This window comes from Mastigoproctus giganteus, chromosome 8 (assembly GCF_048544385.1).
Source record: "Mastigoproctus giganteus isolate SK-2022 chromosome 8, ASM4854438v1, whole genome shotgun sequence".
NCBI lineage: Eukaryota > Metazoa > Arthropoda > Arachnida > Uropygi > Thelyphonidae > Mastigoproctus > Mastigoproctus giganteus.
The window spans coordinates 210,489,791-210,507,734 of NC_143582.1; the positions used below are offsets into that span (position 1 = coordinate 210,489,791).

At 35.2% G+C, this 17,944-nt stretch overlaps 1 protein-coding gene across 6 annotated transcripts in view; it reads left to right on the forward strand.

Moving 5' to 3' along the window:
- LOC150082241 (catenin beta-like) overlaps nucleotides 1-17,944 on the forward strand; it is a 208,921-nt gene that overhangs the window by 80,316 nt on the left and 110,661 nt on the right. For all 6 annotated transcript variants that reach the window (XM_090379199.1, XM_090379196.1, XM_090379198.1 and 3 more), the window contains exons 4-6: nucleotides 782-887; nucleotides 1,022-1,209; nucleotides 3,665-3,969. In XM_090379199.1, the coding sequence (XP_090235325.1) occupies nucleotides 782-887; nucleotides 1,022-1,209; nucleotides 3,665-3,969 (599 nt within the window). The remainder of the gene's footprint in view (nucleotides 1-781; nucleotides 888-1,021; nucleotides 1,210-3,664; nucleotides 3,970-17,944) is intronic.

Sequence of the window (17,944 nt, forward strand, 5' to 3'; positions counted from 1 at the left end):
GTTCTTCCCTGGAATTTATTCAGACCGCCCACTTCACAACAGCAACAAAAACAACAGATGGAAGTTTGTTCCTACAATCAGCTACCCTGGCTGAAGGCAAATTTCCACACACCTATCCTGCAACCATCTTCCTCGGTTTGAATTTATGCTACCTCATGTACCTCATGTATGGTCTGAGCAAAAGGAAGGATGCTATCAGCATTGAGCTTGCTCAATCCATTCAAAGCTTTAAGATCCTCAATCAGATCACCTTGCAGGTGCCTAGTGATCTGATTGAGGCATATACAGGAACTTTGCCATCAGGGACAAGGCAGTCCAGGCCTGTGTGTAGTCCCTCAGGTACTTCATACAGGTCTGGAATCCTCATTTTATGAATGATGAGGATCTGTTGGAATCAGAGCCAGCTTGCATGTAGAAATGCACAAAAAAGAGATCATGTTTACAGGTAAGGTAGACACTATGCACAGTTCTATATAAATTCCGTATTTGTTTTCGATAAAATTCTCTTGTATTCTGAACTATGTTATATTTTTAGTGGATAGCCTTGTCTAACTGTTATATTTTATAAAATATGTTTTATAAATTAAAAACTGTTCTGCTTTCAAATGCAAAGTGAACAGAGACGATGCTTCACTCTGTCAAATTAATTAAATTATTCCATTAGCTAACAGTATCATCTCAGAATTAGTTTCTATACGAATCACTAGTTATTTAAGATTTCTTTTTTGTAGTTTTGAGAAAGCCTAAGAAGTGATCTTATTTTGTTATTTTTAAATCATAGGTACCATCATTGAGTGGTAAAGAAGATGATATGGATAGTGATCAAATTGTATTTGATTGGGATCAACCTGGTTTTGGACAAGGATTCACTCAAGAACAAGTAGATGGTAATAGCATTATCTGACTATTTCGTTATTTTAAATATATCATTTTTAATGTTGATATATTTTTAAAGGCAGTAACATCATTTTTAAGAAAGATATATTTTTAATAAAGGCAGTAACATAATTTATTTTTTTAGAGATGAATCAGCAGCTAAATCAGACTCGTTCTCAACGTGTTCGTGCAGCAATGTTTCCTGAGACTCTTGAAGAAGGCATTGAAATTCCTTCCACTCAGTTTGATCCTAGCCAGCCAACAGCTGTTCAGCGGTTAGCAGAACCATCTCAAATGCTAAAACATGCTGTTGTTAACCTTATTAATTACCAGGTAACTAACTAAGAGATAATTATTTTAATGTTTTAATAATAATAGTCATAGAGTTTGTTGAGTATAAAATAAACATATACTGTTACAAATATTTAATTTTCCAAAAAACAGTTTGATTAGGAGTTTAGAGATTAATAGCTCAGCTTTAATGGCTGAACAGCTGTCTAAAATGTAATATTCATTTTTATGTTAAAAAATATCAAATTGAAATGTTATGAAATATCAGATTGGGTAGGCCATCTTTACAAATCTGTTAGGCAAGGCCTCATTCTGTTTACTCCTCACAATATTTTGAGGCTATAAAATCTATATTTTCAGAGCATAAATTCTGTTTTTCATCATTTTAATAGAAACTTAAGTTGTAAAGTTTATTTGTGTTCACTTTTGATATATCCCCAATTAACTTAAAAATTTGAATTTAGAGCTTGTATTTATTCAGTGCATTTTAATAGTCAGTATTCAGTGTAATAAATCAAATTCATATGCAGTTTAGCTGCCTCAGTCATAAAGATTCTTCATATAAACAAGCTTTATAATGTTGATAGATTTGATTAATAATTTATTAAGGTTCATTGTATGAGTTCTTTTTTATTCTTTTGTTCATTAAATAAATGAAGAATGGGTATCAATACTTCTTAAGCTATAGCTTACGCTATGAGATTCTTATAATTTTTTTTAATTAAAGTTAAGCTTGGTGTTTCTATATGAGTTAGTAATAACTTTTTTTTTTTTTTTTTTGGTTGATAGGAAGGCTAAATATAGCATAGTTTTGAATGAGGTCTTCTATTGATTACTTTACTAAAATTTCCTTTGTTTCTTTCATACAATTACAAGATCAAACTCAAACTTTGTCATCTGCTATCAAATTACAAGAATTTAGAATAGTACTTGAATTGTGCACTTCAACTCATGGCATTTATATTGTTATTTGCTTGAAATATATATGAGTTTAATATTCATAATGTTTGATTGATTTTGTTTCAAATTCAGGTTGAATATGAGTTTTTCAGCAAAATTAAATTCCTATCATTATCATGATATTCTTGCAGTAATATGATTATTACTGAATTAGGATTGACTTCATCAATTGCGGATGCTATGTCAGCCTAAGTGATATTAATGCTGTTGAATGTTGCTTAAAATACTCTGAATTTTTAAATGTGTATGGAGAGGATTTGTGGTTGTTTATTGTTTCTTTAATTGCAACTTTTCAAAGTTACATGGAAATATTTGAGATGTACTGTTGGAAGTATCTCATTTCCAGAAAATCCTTTGAATTGGTTATTCTTCAGCACTATTACAAATTCATTATTTATTTTCTATACTGGGGATGTGTAGTTTATTTTGCATAAGAATTATTTTTGAGGTTTATAAACATAAACCTCAAAATGTTTACATTCATGGATGGCATTAGCATATATGTTTGAGAACACTTTGCTATAAATAATGATATTTCATGGATGTTCACACTATGATAATCAAATTAAATAGCAAATTAATAACTAGTTAATTGCTTTTTACATGCAAAAACAGTAAATGGGATGGGTTAAAAATAGTTTAATTTACAAGACTAATTTACTACTTAAGAAATTAATATGCAGATTAAAAGTAAATTAATGTAATTTATAATTAAATGAAAACTTTAATTTTATGAATTGATTAATAAAAAAAACGATTACACCATTAAGGAAATAAGTGCTACAATTTTAATGCACGTATCAGTTGAAAACAATATAAGTGATATATAATGACATTTGTTGTATGTGAAAAAACACATTCACAATTCTTTATTGCTGTTTTAAATTTAAGCAGTCTAGTATAGAGTTTCATGTGGGGAAGGAGGAACTACCTCCCATGCCTGTACAACATTATGTAAACAGAAATATGAAGTTCATGACTGGGATTTGTGTATATACTATCTACAGTAATAGCAGTCAAAAGTTTTAAAACTTACATTGACAATGGCCATTGGAAGGTTTAAATTCTGTTAATGAGAAGATATAAAGAGTTTGTTCCATGTTACAGAGATCTATTCCTATAAATATTTAAATTTTTTCTTTCCACTTTTGACAGTGAAAAATGCAGATATATTCCAAATGCGACATACACTATACATGTATGTGGCTACATGAAAAAATGTTGGGCAGAAACAAAACCAGAACTAACATAATTCAAAGCATGGCATTCAGAGAAGCAGGAGGGATTATTAGCTATTTGTCATACACTCAGTCAGCAGTAATCTTTCCTGCTCTAGATCATGATGTTTTGAATCATGTTGGTTTTAGTTTCTTTTCTGACAGTGCTTATTATTTCATATTCCTGTACATTTGGGCATGTGTGATTGATTATAAAGTGTTGATAAGAAGCTTTGGGTAAACAGGCTTTTATATGGCATTTCTTTAAAATTTACAGATAAATTTATTTCTGTTTGATAACTTTTTCTGCATATTTATAGGATGATGCAGATTTAGCCACCAGAGCCATTCCTGAATTGGTAAAACTTTTAAATGATGAAGACCAGGTTGTTGTTAGTCAGGCAGCTATGATGGTACATCAGTTATCAAAGAAAGAAGCATCTCGTCATGCTATCATGAACTCCCCACAAATGGTGGCAGCATTAGTAAGGGCTATGTCAACCTCTAATGATCTTGAAACTACTCGATGTGCAGCTGGAGTTCTCCATAACTTGTCTCATCATCGGCAGGGTCTTTTAGCAATTTTTAAATCTAGTGGTATACCTGCTCTTGTTAAGTTATTAAGGTAAAAATCTCACTTTAATTAGTCTGTAGTTATTACTTGATATAAACAGAAGTTTTCTAATTCAGATCTAAATGTTAGGTTATATACAGGGTTTTCATATGCAGAGTTAGGTCATGTACAGTGTTTAAATCACAGTCTTTTCCTCATTCCCACAGCCCACTGATTAATTGTTTCATTGTGGTACCTCTGTTATTATTCCATATGCTTTCTCCTCACAGACCATTAGCTAGCTGAAGATGTCTGTTGACAGCTACCCATGTTCTGACATTTCTAATTTTATTAAGACTATGTACATTTGATTTGATTTATAGCTAGCAAACCTGTGAAAAAGTGCACACTTTTTCAAAATATTGTTTGTTGTTTTTAATTGATCAAATTTTTCATGTCATTAAAAAAAAATTAAAAAATGCACACATTTTTGAGGTGAGTTTTGGCAAATTAAGCATTTTCCAGTTTATTAACACATTAGTATTTTTTCATGAAACAGCAAATTATATTAGTTGAATTTTACTTTGTTAATTTTCTCCAATATGGAAATTAGTGAGAAAATAAGCACTTTAATTTGTGTAGAGTGTAATCTGTCTTTAATTTCTTAAAGGGTTACAGATTATTCTCAGATGTACCACTTAGTCCTTGTCTTGGTATATGAGTGAGAAAATAAGTACTTATTTATTGAGTCTCAATATATATTAAGACCTTGTCTTTGTATATGAGGCTGATTGTTTAATAGGGACAGAATTCCAGGCATTCACTGAAGAAGTGGATATGAAGTACCTCAAAACATCTGAGAATAATCTGTAACCCTTTAAGAAATTAAAGACAGTTTACATTCTGCACAGGATGAAGTGCTTATCTTCTCACTAATTTCCATTTTTTGATTTACCTTCACACTGTGCTGCTAAAAGAACATCTGAAATTCTCAAAGTATGCATTTAGTTTCATTGATTCCAAATTATAATTCGGAATTCAATACCATCAGATCACTAGACAAATTGCTTACACATTAAAAAAAAAGTGCTTTCTGTGGACGAACTTTAGATCAGCTTTTCAGTATATAATGACAAATTAAAATAATATTGAGATAGATAGTGAAAACACCATTATCATGTCTTCATGACCTTAGTTGCTTCAGTGCCAATTCTCAAAGAAGCCAACTATAATTGCTACACATACACATTACTTAAGCAGAGAAAATTTTATCTCACTAGTTCTAAGTTATTGCATAATCTGTTCCTTATATTTGATATTTAGTTTGCTATAATATTTCTGATAAGTCACCCAGCCATTGATTAATTTGTGTCTATATAAAATGAAACAAATACTTCTTTCTTCTTTGGCTTTTTAAAATCCATTATATACAGCTTTTGTCATGTTATGTGTGTGGGGTTGCTAGATAATTAATATTATATCTTTAGTTCCTTAATTATCTTGGCATATTGCACCAGATGTAATACTGGTTGCTCTTCCGTTGGTTGTTATTTATTCCATTTTAAATGTTAATTCTCCACATATACATATGCTATCTGGCTACTATTGTTTCAGTATCAGATATACTAAAGCAAATGCATACACTGTACTTCTCAAATGCCACCACTATCACAATGAAACGGCATTCTGCCACACATCTAAAAATATCTCATTTCACATCTGATGATATGTATCTTGTTCCATTGCTGCCTTGTTACACACCATCATTTTAAATAAATATTTAAAATACCAAAAGTTGGTTATTTTTAATTGTGAAACATAACTTACTGATTAATTAGCCCACTGATATTGCAGTGGTGGCAGGGGAAGCTTTGTGGTGTCCTTTTTTCGTAAATTGGAGTTTTAAGATTCTTAAATTTAACAGCCAGGAGACTTATTCAAAAGGTACCTGGCAATTAATTTGTTTTAACAAATCTTGTATGAAGGGCTGTTGATAAATTCTTAGCCTGACCACTTCCTTGTTTTTTTATGTTAAACAGCCCATTTGCTTCGAACTATCCATTTTTATTTTTTACAGGTTGAAAAAAGGATGTCAGCCCATAATGTCACTTTCAGCAAAAATGAAGGTAAAGCGGTTATGAAATACCTGTTTCTACAGGAGAAAACATTAAAGGCAATTCATGCTCATATATGTTGGTGAAATTAGGAGAACAATGTCTGTTCTATTCAACCATCAAAAGCTGGGTTGCAAAATTTAAAACTTTTTTTTTTGACTCTGATGCGGAGAGGACAGGAAGCCCAGTTTTTGTGACAGTGCCTGAAAATGTTAATGCAATTCATGTTATGATACTGTCTGATAGGAGAATTTCTGCTAAACAGTTAGCTGACCCATAGACATGTCCAGGGAACATGTTGGATCTATTATTCATGGTATTTTGGACATGTGAAAGCTTTCTTCCAAAACACCGGCCTCCGTAGCTGAGTGGTCAGGAGTGGGAGTGCAGTAGCACACGCTCTTCTAGTAGACAGGGGTTAAAGCCCCTGACTGCTAAATACGGTCGATCTGCCAACCTGCACTGGACCATCGTGGCAGATTATGGTCCATTTCCCTCAACATGAATCATTCAGGAGGCTTCCATCCTGCAGTGGATTGATAATGGTATTTTGGACATGTGAAAGCTTTCTTCCAAATGTCTAAATTCTGATCAAAAGCAACAGTGTGTCCTGTTTTCAACTTCCATTTTTCACCATTTTGAACAAGGTGTCAATTGTGACCATGGATAAAACGTTGTTTCATTATGATCCAGAGACCAAAGAACAGTTGAAGGAGTGGAGGCACAGTGGCACCCCTGTCCAAAGAAGTTTTCCACATCTAGGATTCTGCTGGGAAGATCGTGGCCTCCATCTTTTGGGAAAATGATAGGTTTTTATTTTTACTGTTGTTGTTGTTATTTGGTTTTTAGGAGCATCAGCAACTAAGGCCATATTGCTCCGAGAATATGCGGTGGTCATTCCTTGACCTTTCCGCATCCTCCGTATTTGGTGGTGACAGGCTCGAACCCCGGTCTAATCAAGAAGCGTGTGCTATGCACTGCTGCTCCCTCCCGCCTGGCTACGGAGGCGCCTTATTTTTACTGACTGCCTGAAAAGGGTAAAATGATAACTGCTGAGCATTATTCATCATTTTTGGGCAAACTGAAGAAGGAATTGAAGGGCAAACAAAGAAAGCTCATCGAGGAGTTCTGTTTTTCCAGGACAATACTCCATCATGCATGTGTGTGTGTGTGCGCGTGCGTGCGCGCACGCGCGCGCACACACACACACACACACACACACACACACACAGCACATCAAACACATGCCAAAGTTGCTGAACTAGTCTTCTGACTTCACCAGATCTTGCATCCTCAGACTACTACTTTCCAAATTTCAAAAAACGTTTAAAGGGTAGTATCAAAATTTCATCAAATGATGACATCATACGAGCAACAGAAGCCTGGTTTGGGAAGCAGTCTTTCAATTACTATCTGAGAGGTTTACAAATGCTGGAGAATCATTGTAGAAAGTGTGTGGAGTTGAAAGGCTGAATATGTTGAATAAACTATATACAGTCAGTCCTCGTATAACACGTGTTTACACTACACGAATTCAATCATACACGATTTATAAATAGGGGAACGATATCTTATATAACACGAACTGAATTCGCTTATATACGATTCGCCTTTGTCTTTACAAGAAATGGCAGTCGAATGCAGAATCATCCCAACCGAACGCAACACGATAGGAATGAAGAGAAGATTCTGAAAATGTATTTATGTTTTTTATATCAGTGAAGGGGAAACACATTTCACCATAATAACGCAAAATTCCTGCTATTGGTATTATTGAAAATGCAATTAGATCGAGTTTACTACCAGTTTATAACAGATTCCACTAGCAGAAATGCAACTGGAAATTGTTTTTATTGTTTTATGGTAGTAACCCCCAGAAATGTGCTTTAGTAAAATGTGAGATGTTAATAGTGTATCTCTGCCTTTAAGGTGTTGTTTATTTACTTGCTACATATGCGCAGCTTTGTATCAAGAGTGCCTCCTCGTTTTGTAATTGTGCTTTATTCCCTAAAAATTAGTAAAATACTTAAAAGGTGTGAAAAGGAAGCGTCCTGGTGAAGACACTGCAGATTCAGAGAGAAAAAGAAAAGCAATATCGATAAACAGAGGCGGACCGGGTCAAAAATTCTTACCCGGGAAAATTTATAGTGGCCTCATACTATGGTTTATGGCCAAAATCGCACCGGCCTCCGGGGTTTCCCCCAGTGTGAGGCTTATGGCCAGTCCACCTCTGTCGATAGAGAAAAAATATGAAATTGTGAAACGCTTTGAGCGAAATGAAAGACCATATGATATTGCATGTGCTACAGACCTAAATGAGGTAACGCCGAGAATTACAAAGAATGCAGAGAAAATAAAAACAACTTTCATAGCAGGAACAACTCAAAGTGTAATTAAAATCCATTAGATTAAGACACAAAGAATTGGAAGAGATGGAATGGCTGTCAACTGTTTGGATAGAAAATCAAACAAAAAACAAGTTTGCTTACGATAGAAGCAAAAGCATTAGCAATATTTTATTATGTAATAGTCGTAATAAAATACTTACGTATTTTATTACGATTATTTATTGTGTTTGGTAATGTTTTGGTTACAAATGTGTATTCAATCTTGGGTGGTCGGCACCTAACCCTATTTTTCCCATAGGGCCTGTTGTTTATATTGCACGATTTTGCATTGCACGAGGGTTTCTAGGAACACAACTATCGTGCTATACGAGGATTGACTGTATATATTATTGGATTATTTTGTATCTTTTTATGATGGGCTAAGAACTTATCAGCACTCCCTCATACTAGTTAAATTTTAAGATACTGTTTTAAGATTGACCACCTCACTACAGTGAAACCATAATAATAATACTTGTTATTTTGAAGTTAAAATTACTAAAATACATCCATTTTGATTTAAATGGGTTTGAAGTACCTATACAAGATAAGAATGCCAGTATTTAAAAGAAATTTTTAGCCAGATATTCTTATTAACACTGTACTGAATTTTCACAACTCTCATTTAAATGCTAAGAATCTTTTAGTTTTGTGGGTAGACATTAATTTAGTCAATATAAAAGATAATAATTATATTGAATTATATGCAACAAACTGATTGTGATTAAATTCAATCAATTATTAATCATATAGCTTTGTGCAATGTGTTTGAATACAATCCTAAGCACTGTGTTTTTTTTTATTATGTATAGTTGTACGTAATTACTAAGGAGAAAGAGTGAGCCGTATTTTGGGTTATTATTTGCTGTGTAATTTGCTTGTATTTGATGAAGAAAAGTAACATTCCTTTGTGGTACCATCACTTACTCAGTGATGTCTGTAACTTAACACTAATTTAATACAGTTAAGGAATAACATTACATGATTGTTTTCCATTAAGATTATTGTTATATTTAATACCACTCTTACACCATGTGAAATTAATAATATAGTTTAGATTATGATATATTGCTATACTTAATTCATTTATTGCTATCAAGCTTGCTTAATGATGCCAAATTATAACTACTTAAGTAGTTGGCTATATACAGAAATGATGCAATTGCACTAACTTGTACATTAGTTAATATAGTTTATTAAGCTATTGTACATTAGTTAATATAGTTTATTAACTAATGTACACTAACTTGTACATTAGTTAATATAGTTTATTAAGCTATTCGCCTAAACTGCTATACATTAAGGTCCCTTAATAACCTTAATGTATAGTAGTTTAGGCAAATACTTTAATAAACTATATTATTAATTTCGTGTGGTGTTAAGGGTGGTATTAAATATAGTAATAATCTTAACACTGCTCTTACAAATTACAGGTACATAAACTTGTTATACAGGATTTGTGTGGACTAATGACCAGTTTGATGTCACTTTAGTACAGTTGGAAAAATGTATATTGTGTGTGGAATATTTTTATTTATTTTATTTTTTTGTACACACAATAAGTCACTATTTTTGGAAGAGATTAACCACTTCAGCTGCTCTAAAAGAAGAGATTACGAACAGCTAAATGACTACACACTAAAATAAGCATAACTAATAAATAAATAAATACATACACTGATTTGCAGGCCATTAGAATTTTCTAATTCAAACATTAGAGATATATGATAAAATTTTTTTCTTTCTTCTTTTACTTGGCTTAGCAAAGTAGTATTGAAAATGAGAGTAAAGTTTCTGAGGCAGCTTCTATGGTTAATCCTTTCTGTAAATAGTGACTTAATTTACACACGCTTGTGCTACCGCACATGCACGCAAAAAATAATTTCAAGACCAAAGTAAAATTTCACAATTGTAATCAAACATGCCTTTTTCCAGCTGTACCCACACAGAGTATCTTTTATCTATATAAATCATTTATTGTTCTCCAATAAAGTAAGGGCAATACCCTGGTACAGCCAAGCTAGAAGGTTACGTAACTTAAATGATTAACTTAATTAACATATAAAATAGGTTAATGTAGTTTTAATGAAGGAATAAAATGTCACAAGCTCGATGAAACTAGAAATAACAAGCCTGCAAAAAATTAAAAGTTAGATATGTGAGAGAATCAAATTTTTTTTCTGTACACCTTGTAATAAATCTAGACATCAGTGTTAAGATTAAAGCAGGTGGCTAAGTTTATAGAGTCATTGATGAATGAAAAATCAAATCTGTTTATTATGGAGAGTTTAGATTGAAGATACAGAGTGGGTCTGGTGGTTTTGGGTGCAATTTGCACTGAAGAAAGCCCAGATGTTAAGGATGTCACTTTGGCCAGTAATCAGAGTTACGAACACTAAATTGCTTTGTATTGCCAGCGAACAGTAATAGAAACTATTTCAATTTATTGATACAGTTAATGTTGATATGACACAACAGGAGGTCCAAGCTAGCCATTTAACCATCTGATGAGAAAATATGCAGCCGAAATGATAGATTGAAAGGTGGATATCAAGATGAAAGACCAGGTTAGTGATACATAGAGGAAGTGAGATAGGATATATAGATGGCAAAATATTTCTCTATTGTGTTCAGATTATGAATGAGAAATGCTGTTAGAATGGTAGACCAAACCTTTGTGCAATGTACTGAGAAGTTTAGATCCAGACATATTCCAAAGAATTTAATCTGGTTTTCTGGATTCTAATTTGTAAGAAAGAGATTGCCAAAATTGCAAACGGTAGATACTTGGTCTTTGAAGGATTGACATGCAAACTAAAAATGCAGGACATCGTCAATCAGTTGTTGAGCCCTCTACAATGAATTGAAAAGGCTGACATTGCTCAAAAGGGTGGAAAAGCCAGGAAAAATATAATCAGCATAAGAGATGATTTTTGGGTGACTTGAAAGAAAAGGAGAGTATGGCAAAGTGGAACAAAGCCGAGAGGACTCCTCCTTGGGGGCAGGAATATCTTCAGAGATCCATTTACCTAAGCCAAATCAGTCACCATTTCATACAAATGCTCTGTGAATAGTTTACATAATTGTAATTTACAAGTGCAGTCCACACTAAATTATGAAGTTCACTGAATAAGTCACAATGCTAAAAGAAAGGAATGTGACCTTTTTGGATGAGAGCAAATAATATCTCAAAATAATATGGATTTTCTTCCCCCCCCCCTCTCTCTTGTTTCAATGTAGTAGTAGCAGTGGCATGTGATGCAAGAAAGAAAGTGTTATGCAGCATCAGCCAAAAAAATTAAAAAAAAAAAAAATTTACAAAACAAATCCGTCTAAATGTTTGTCCAGTTCCTCCTTAAATTTATTTAACCTATCAACTTCCACAACGACAGATGGAAGTTTGTTCCAGCAATTAACCACCCGCTGGCTAAAGGCAAATTTCCGCACATCTATTCTACATCTGTCTTTCATAAATTTGAGTTTATGCCCCCTTAGGTTCATAATCTGAACAAGTGGAAGAATCCCATCAGAATTCAGCGTGCTCAACCCATTCAAGGCCTTATACACCTCAATCAGATCACCTCCCAGGTGCCTAGTCTCCAGCCGCTGCAATTTGCAGAACTTAAGCCTCTCTTGGTAAGAGGATTTCTTCATTCCCCTCACCAATCTTGTTGCTCTTCTCTGTACATGCTCAAGAAAATCTACATCCTTCCTAAAATGAGGCCTCCAGACCTGTACGCAGTACTCAAGGCGTGGCCTGACCATTGCCTTATACAGAGGGACAATTACCTCCTTTTCCCTGCTAGTAAAATTGACCTGCCCTGGCAGCCTGTTTGCATTGCTCAGAAAACTTCATATCTGACTGCACAATTACTCCCAGGTCTTTTTCATTTTCTACCACCTTAAGTGTAGTACCACACAGTTGGTACGTTTCTCTGGGGTTACTTCTACCCATATGCAGTACTTTGCATTTGTTAATGTTAAACTTCAGTTGCCACTTCTCAGCCCATTTTCCAAACTTATCTAGATCCAGTTGGAGTAGCATACTGTCTTTACTGTCATTAAAAACCCTGCCAACTTTTGTATCACTGCAAACTTCGACACTAAGCCTGATATACCTTCATCAATATTATTGATAAATATACAAAACAACAGTGGACCCAACACCGAACCCTGTGAGACTCCACTAATAACAGTCCACGAAGAGCAGCACCCATTGATTACGACCCTCTGTGTTCTCCCACTCAACCATCCTTTTATCCATTGTAGCAACTTAACCTTAATACCATTCTGCTCCAATTTGTACAGTAGTCTTCCATGCACAACAGTGTCAAAAGCTTTCCTGAAATCCAAGTATATGATATTAAATTATTTTTTGCATCCAGTTCCTTTGTAACCACATCATAATAACCAATCATCTTTGTCAGACAAGACTTTCCCTTAACAATCCCATGCTGTATCTGTATTATTGCTGCAGTCTTGTCCAGATGATCCTGCAATGCATCTTTAACCAGTTACTCCATTATTTTACCCGGAGCAGAAGTTAAACTAACTGGTCTGTAATTACTTGTCACCCTTCGATCCCCCTTTGTGAATTGGGGATACATTTGCACATCTCCAGTCTGCGAGGACCTCCCTTGAGTCCAAGGATGCTCTTATAATTTTGGCTAAGTGTTTGCTTACTTCCTTTGCCGCCTCCTTTAATATAACTGGATAGATCCCATCCACTCATCAAAAATATTCCATTGGATATTTTTGATGAATTATTTTTAAAAAATGTGATGTAAATTGAGAATCTTTATTTAAAGAAATAATAACATTAACAAATGCAGTTTAGTGTTTGAATGTTAAATTTTAAAAATGATGTGTTCCAAATGATCTCCACGCAGTCAATATATTGTTGCAGTCTTTGGAAAAAAAAAGGGTGCATTACTCACTGTAAAAAATTTAAATGAATTCTTCCAATTTCTTCTGTAATCCTTTAGTTCTTTAATTGAGAGTGGTTTTGTTTCGTAAACTTTTGCATTTTGATATTTCCAAAAGAAACGAGTCAGGGGTGGGCAAGTAAGGAGATCTTGATGGCTATGGACATCACGAAACCTTGAAACCAAGCGCCCAGGAATCATTCTCCTCAAAATGGCCGTAATTTGTATTGAAGTGTTCAGTGTTGCTCTGTCTTGTTGAAACCAAACATCATTTTCTCTGAACCTGTGTAACTCCTCAACCAAAAAAAATTTCCAACATCGTACTATATCGATCAGTAGTCACTGTTACAGCCTAATTGTTCTTTTCAAAGAAATATGGCCAATTACTCTAAATGTATAGATACATCACACCATAAGTTACCTTCTCACTATATAGGGGCTTTTGCTGGAGTTCCATTAGGTAAATCCCTGACCAATAGAGAAAGCTCTGCTTGTTAGCAAATCCTGAAAGGTGAAAATGGGTCTCGTCCAACATAATTAAAACATTCAAAGCAGGGAGCACTATTGCCATAGTAGCTCATGTGCCGTTTAACACACACACACACACACACACACGCGCACGCATCATTTTCCAAAATGTCCATAAATTGTCTATAGAACTACACTCAAGCAATATTATTCTGATTTGTTACCTCATGGGTGACTTCAATTTTTATGGGTGGAACTGAAGATCATTGTGCAAAATTGGTGTTAGTCTTCTGTTTGACATTCCCAAGGCAATCACTTGTCTCTTTGCTGACTGGGATGGACTTCACAACATTGTATTTCTCACTCTCCCTCTCTCTCTCTCTCTCTCTCTCTCTCTCAACATATGACATGTGCAAACTGTATATGTTGTCCCAACAAATCAATTGTTTATACTACCACTAGCCCAAAAAGCTTCAACCCACCTTAATATTGTGTTCCAAGAGGGAATTTGGCCATGTCTGTGACATTAAACTGAAGTTGAAACCTTCTTTTTGCCTGCACAATAGATTTTGTTGTAAAATAACTTTCTACTGCAAAAGTGCGATGGTTCACTGGCTAATTATTCATGATTACTAAACTTCATGAATACACAACTCTAGTCATGTAGTTCTCATTCCCCCAATCACTACCACAACAATTTCTCTGTAGTGCACTGAAAAACATCTAATCCTACTTCCTCATCCTGTACATTGTCATCATCAGCCACTTTCAATCCATTGCAGGATAGGGGCCTCTCCAGCAACTTTCCAGTTTCTTCTGTTTTGAGCAATGGCCATCCATTTACTATCCGGGAACTCGTGAATTTCATCTCCACTGTTGACTTCTAGTTGTTTTCTTTTAGCACCTCTTGGGTACTATTCTGTTATTTTCTTATTCCATCTGTCATCATGTCTTCAAGCTATGTGTTCTTCCAAAGACCATTTTAGTTCTTTAGTTTTGATAAGAATGTCCTTTACTTGAGTTTGCTGCCTAATCCATGTGTTTTTCTTCTTATCTAACAGTCTGATTCCTAATGTAATTCGTTCCATTCTTTGCTGTGTAGTTTTCGGCTTCTCTTCCATTCTTTTGGTGAGTGCCCAAGTTTCGCTTCCAAAAGTTATTTATGTTTCAGACAAATTTGGGATATTGCTCCTCAGTATGTGACTATATTTCTTGAATGCTATCCATCCGAAATTTATTCTTCCCTTGACTTCCAACCATTTATCATTATTACAGCTAAGACTTGTCCTAGATAAGTATATGACTCCACCTTTTCAGTTACTGCTCCCTCAATGATTATATTCCTTTCTGTGGCATACTTGTCCATCATTACTTTTGTTTTAGGACATATTCAACTTTAGTCCAAAATCCTTAATAATTCTGCATAACTGATTATGAGTTTCCTCTAATTCTTTGGGATCATGGCATTATAATCACAATGTCACTGCAAGTCGTAAATGGTTTAGATATAGATACTCTACATTCACATTGACTCCTTTCTGTGATCAGTCTAATATTCAGAAAGCTTCCTCAATTGCAGGAAAACAGTTTTGGAGATATTGTGTCTCCTTGTTGAACTCCTTTCTCAATTTTAAATTTGGTACTGTCTTTGTCTGGTCTAATGAAGGAGGTAACGTTCTCATATATTTTCCTCAAAATCATAATGTATTGGGTGTCTATGCCTTGTCTTTCCAGTGCCTGAAACATTGCCTTATGCTGTATGGAGCCAAATGCCTTTTCATAATCCACAAATGCCACGCATAATGGCATTTTATATTCATGTGCTTTCTCCATTAGCTACAATATTCAGTTTCATATACACATGAGGAGTTATTGAATGAGGGGAGTGCCAGAAGTTTATCAAACTCTAACAGGGAGCTAAGTGATTTTGTAATAACTGAGAGCAAAGCGGAGGATAAATTGTTGAAGTTAAACATAAAAAAGGCACCTGGGGTGAACGGGATCTATGGGAAGAGAGCTTCCTTGGACTCAGGGGAGGTCCCCATGGACTGGAGGTGTGCAAATGTGTCACCAATTCACAAAGGGGGTTCAAAAGGTGACACAAGTAACTATAGAACTGTTAGTTTAACTTGTGTTCCGGGGAAAATAATGGAATCGCTGGTTAAAGAAGCATTGCAGGATCATCTAGACAAGACTGCAGTAATAGTTAAGACACAGCATGGGTTTGTCAAAGGGAGGTCTTGTCTGACCAATTTGATTGCTTAATATGATGTTCACAAAGGAACTAAATGCCAAAAATAATTTTGATATCATATACTTGGATTTCAGGAAAGCTTTTGATACTGTTGAACATGGAAGAAAACTGTACAAATTGGAGAGGTATGGCATTAAGGGTAAGTTGCTACAATCGATAAAGGGATCATTGAGTGGGAAACGACAGAGAGTGGTAATCAATGGACACTGCTCTTCGTGGACAAATGTTATTAGTGGAGTTTCCCAGGATTCAGTGTTGGGCCTATTGTTATTTTGTATATTTATCAATGATATTGATGAAGGTATATCAGGATTAATGTCCAAGTTTGCAGATGATACAAAAGTTGGCAGGGTTATTACAATAGTAAAGACAGTATGCTACTCGAACTGGATCTAGAGAAGTTGGGCAAATGGGCTGAGAAGTGGCAACTGAAGTTTAACATTAACAAATGCAAAGTACTGCATATGGGTAGCAATAACCGAAGAGAAATGCACCAACTGCGTGATACTACACTCAAGGAAATGGAAAGTGAAAAAGACCTGGGGGTAATTGTGCAGTCAAATATGAAGTTTGCTGAGCAGTGCAGATGGGCTGCCAGGGCAGGCCATGGAGTCTTATCAATGATATGTAGGAATTTTGCTAGCAGGGATAGGGAGATGATTATCCCATTATACAAGGCAATGGTTAGGCCACACCTAGAGTACTGTGTACAGGTCTGGAGGCCTCATTTTAGGAAGGATGTAGAGTTGCTAGAGTGAGTACAAAGAAGGGCAACAAGATTGGTGAGGGGAACAAAGGGGTGCTCTTACCAAGAAAGGCTTAAGTTCTGCAAATTGCAGTGCCTCGAGAGTAGGCACCTGCGAGGTGATCTGATTGAGGTGTATAAGGCCTTGAATGGTTGAGGAAGCTGAATGCTGATGGTATGCTTCCTCTTGCTCAGATTAAGAACCTGAGGGGACACAGTTTCAAATTGAGAAAAGACAGTTCTAGACCAGATGTGCGGAAATTTGCCTTTAGTCAGTGGGTAGTTGATTGGTGGAACAGACTTCATCTTTTGTTGTGGAAATTGATAGCTTAAATAAATTTATGGCTGAGCTGGACAAGCATTTTGAATGGATGGAGGAGTGAAATGGGAAGTTTTTTTTGGCATATGCTGTATAAGTTTGCTTTCTTGCATTGTATGCCTCTACTAATGCTAATATTACGTGAAGGTGATCCATAGTTGAGAATCCTGTCCTAAAGCCAGCTTGCTCTTTCGTTGATTCTCATCAAGTATTCTTCCTAATCTGTTAATAATGACCCTTCTGAACAACTCTGAGTAGGAGACCAGCGGAATTACTTAGCAAGTACAGGTCACTGTTGAAAAAAAGCCGTGAATTAGGGTTGAATTTAAAAGTGTCTGCAATTCTGCCCAGACACGATAGGAGGGAGTATATGATGAGTCTTGTCGATCAATTCGCCCCTGGAGGGATTGTGCAAGGCTCAAGGGGTAGAATTTTTTTCAGCCTGGACTGTACTTGTTAACAGGAGAGATTGCTTCTACAGGGATGGGATACACTTAAATAGAAAGGGTGCAAGAATTTTTGCTGATGCTGTCGAGGCAGTGTTAGGTGGGTCGGAAAACTGCTAGTTGGGGGGGGATACAAGGACTAATAGATTAACAGTAGCCACTGGCAGAGGTGGAAGTGATTCTTGCACTGCTTCTATTGAAATGAGCAGAAGCCTGAAAAACAAGACGCAGGATATTTCAGAGACAGCTGGGAGTCATTGCGGTACAAGTAAACGCATGGGTTGTGTTAGGGTAGCTAAGAATAGAAACAGGTGCATGTATACCTGCGTGTACACCAATGCTAGGAGTTTGGTAAATAAATTTGATGAATTTGAGGTATTGCTCAAAAC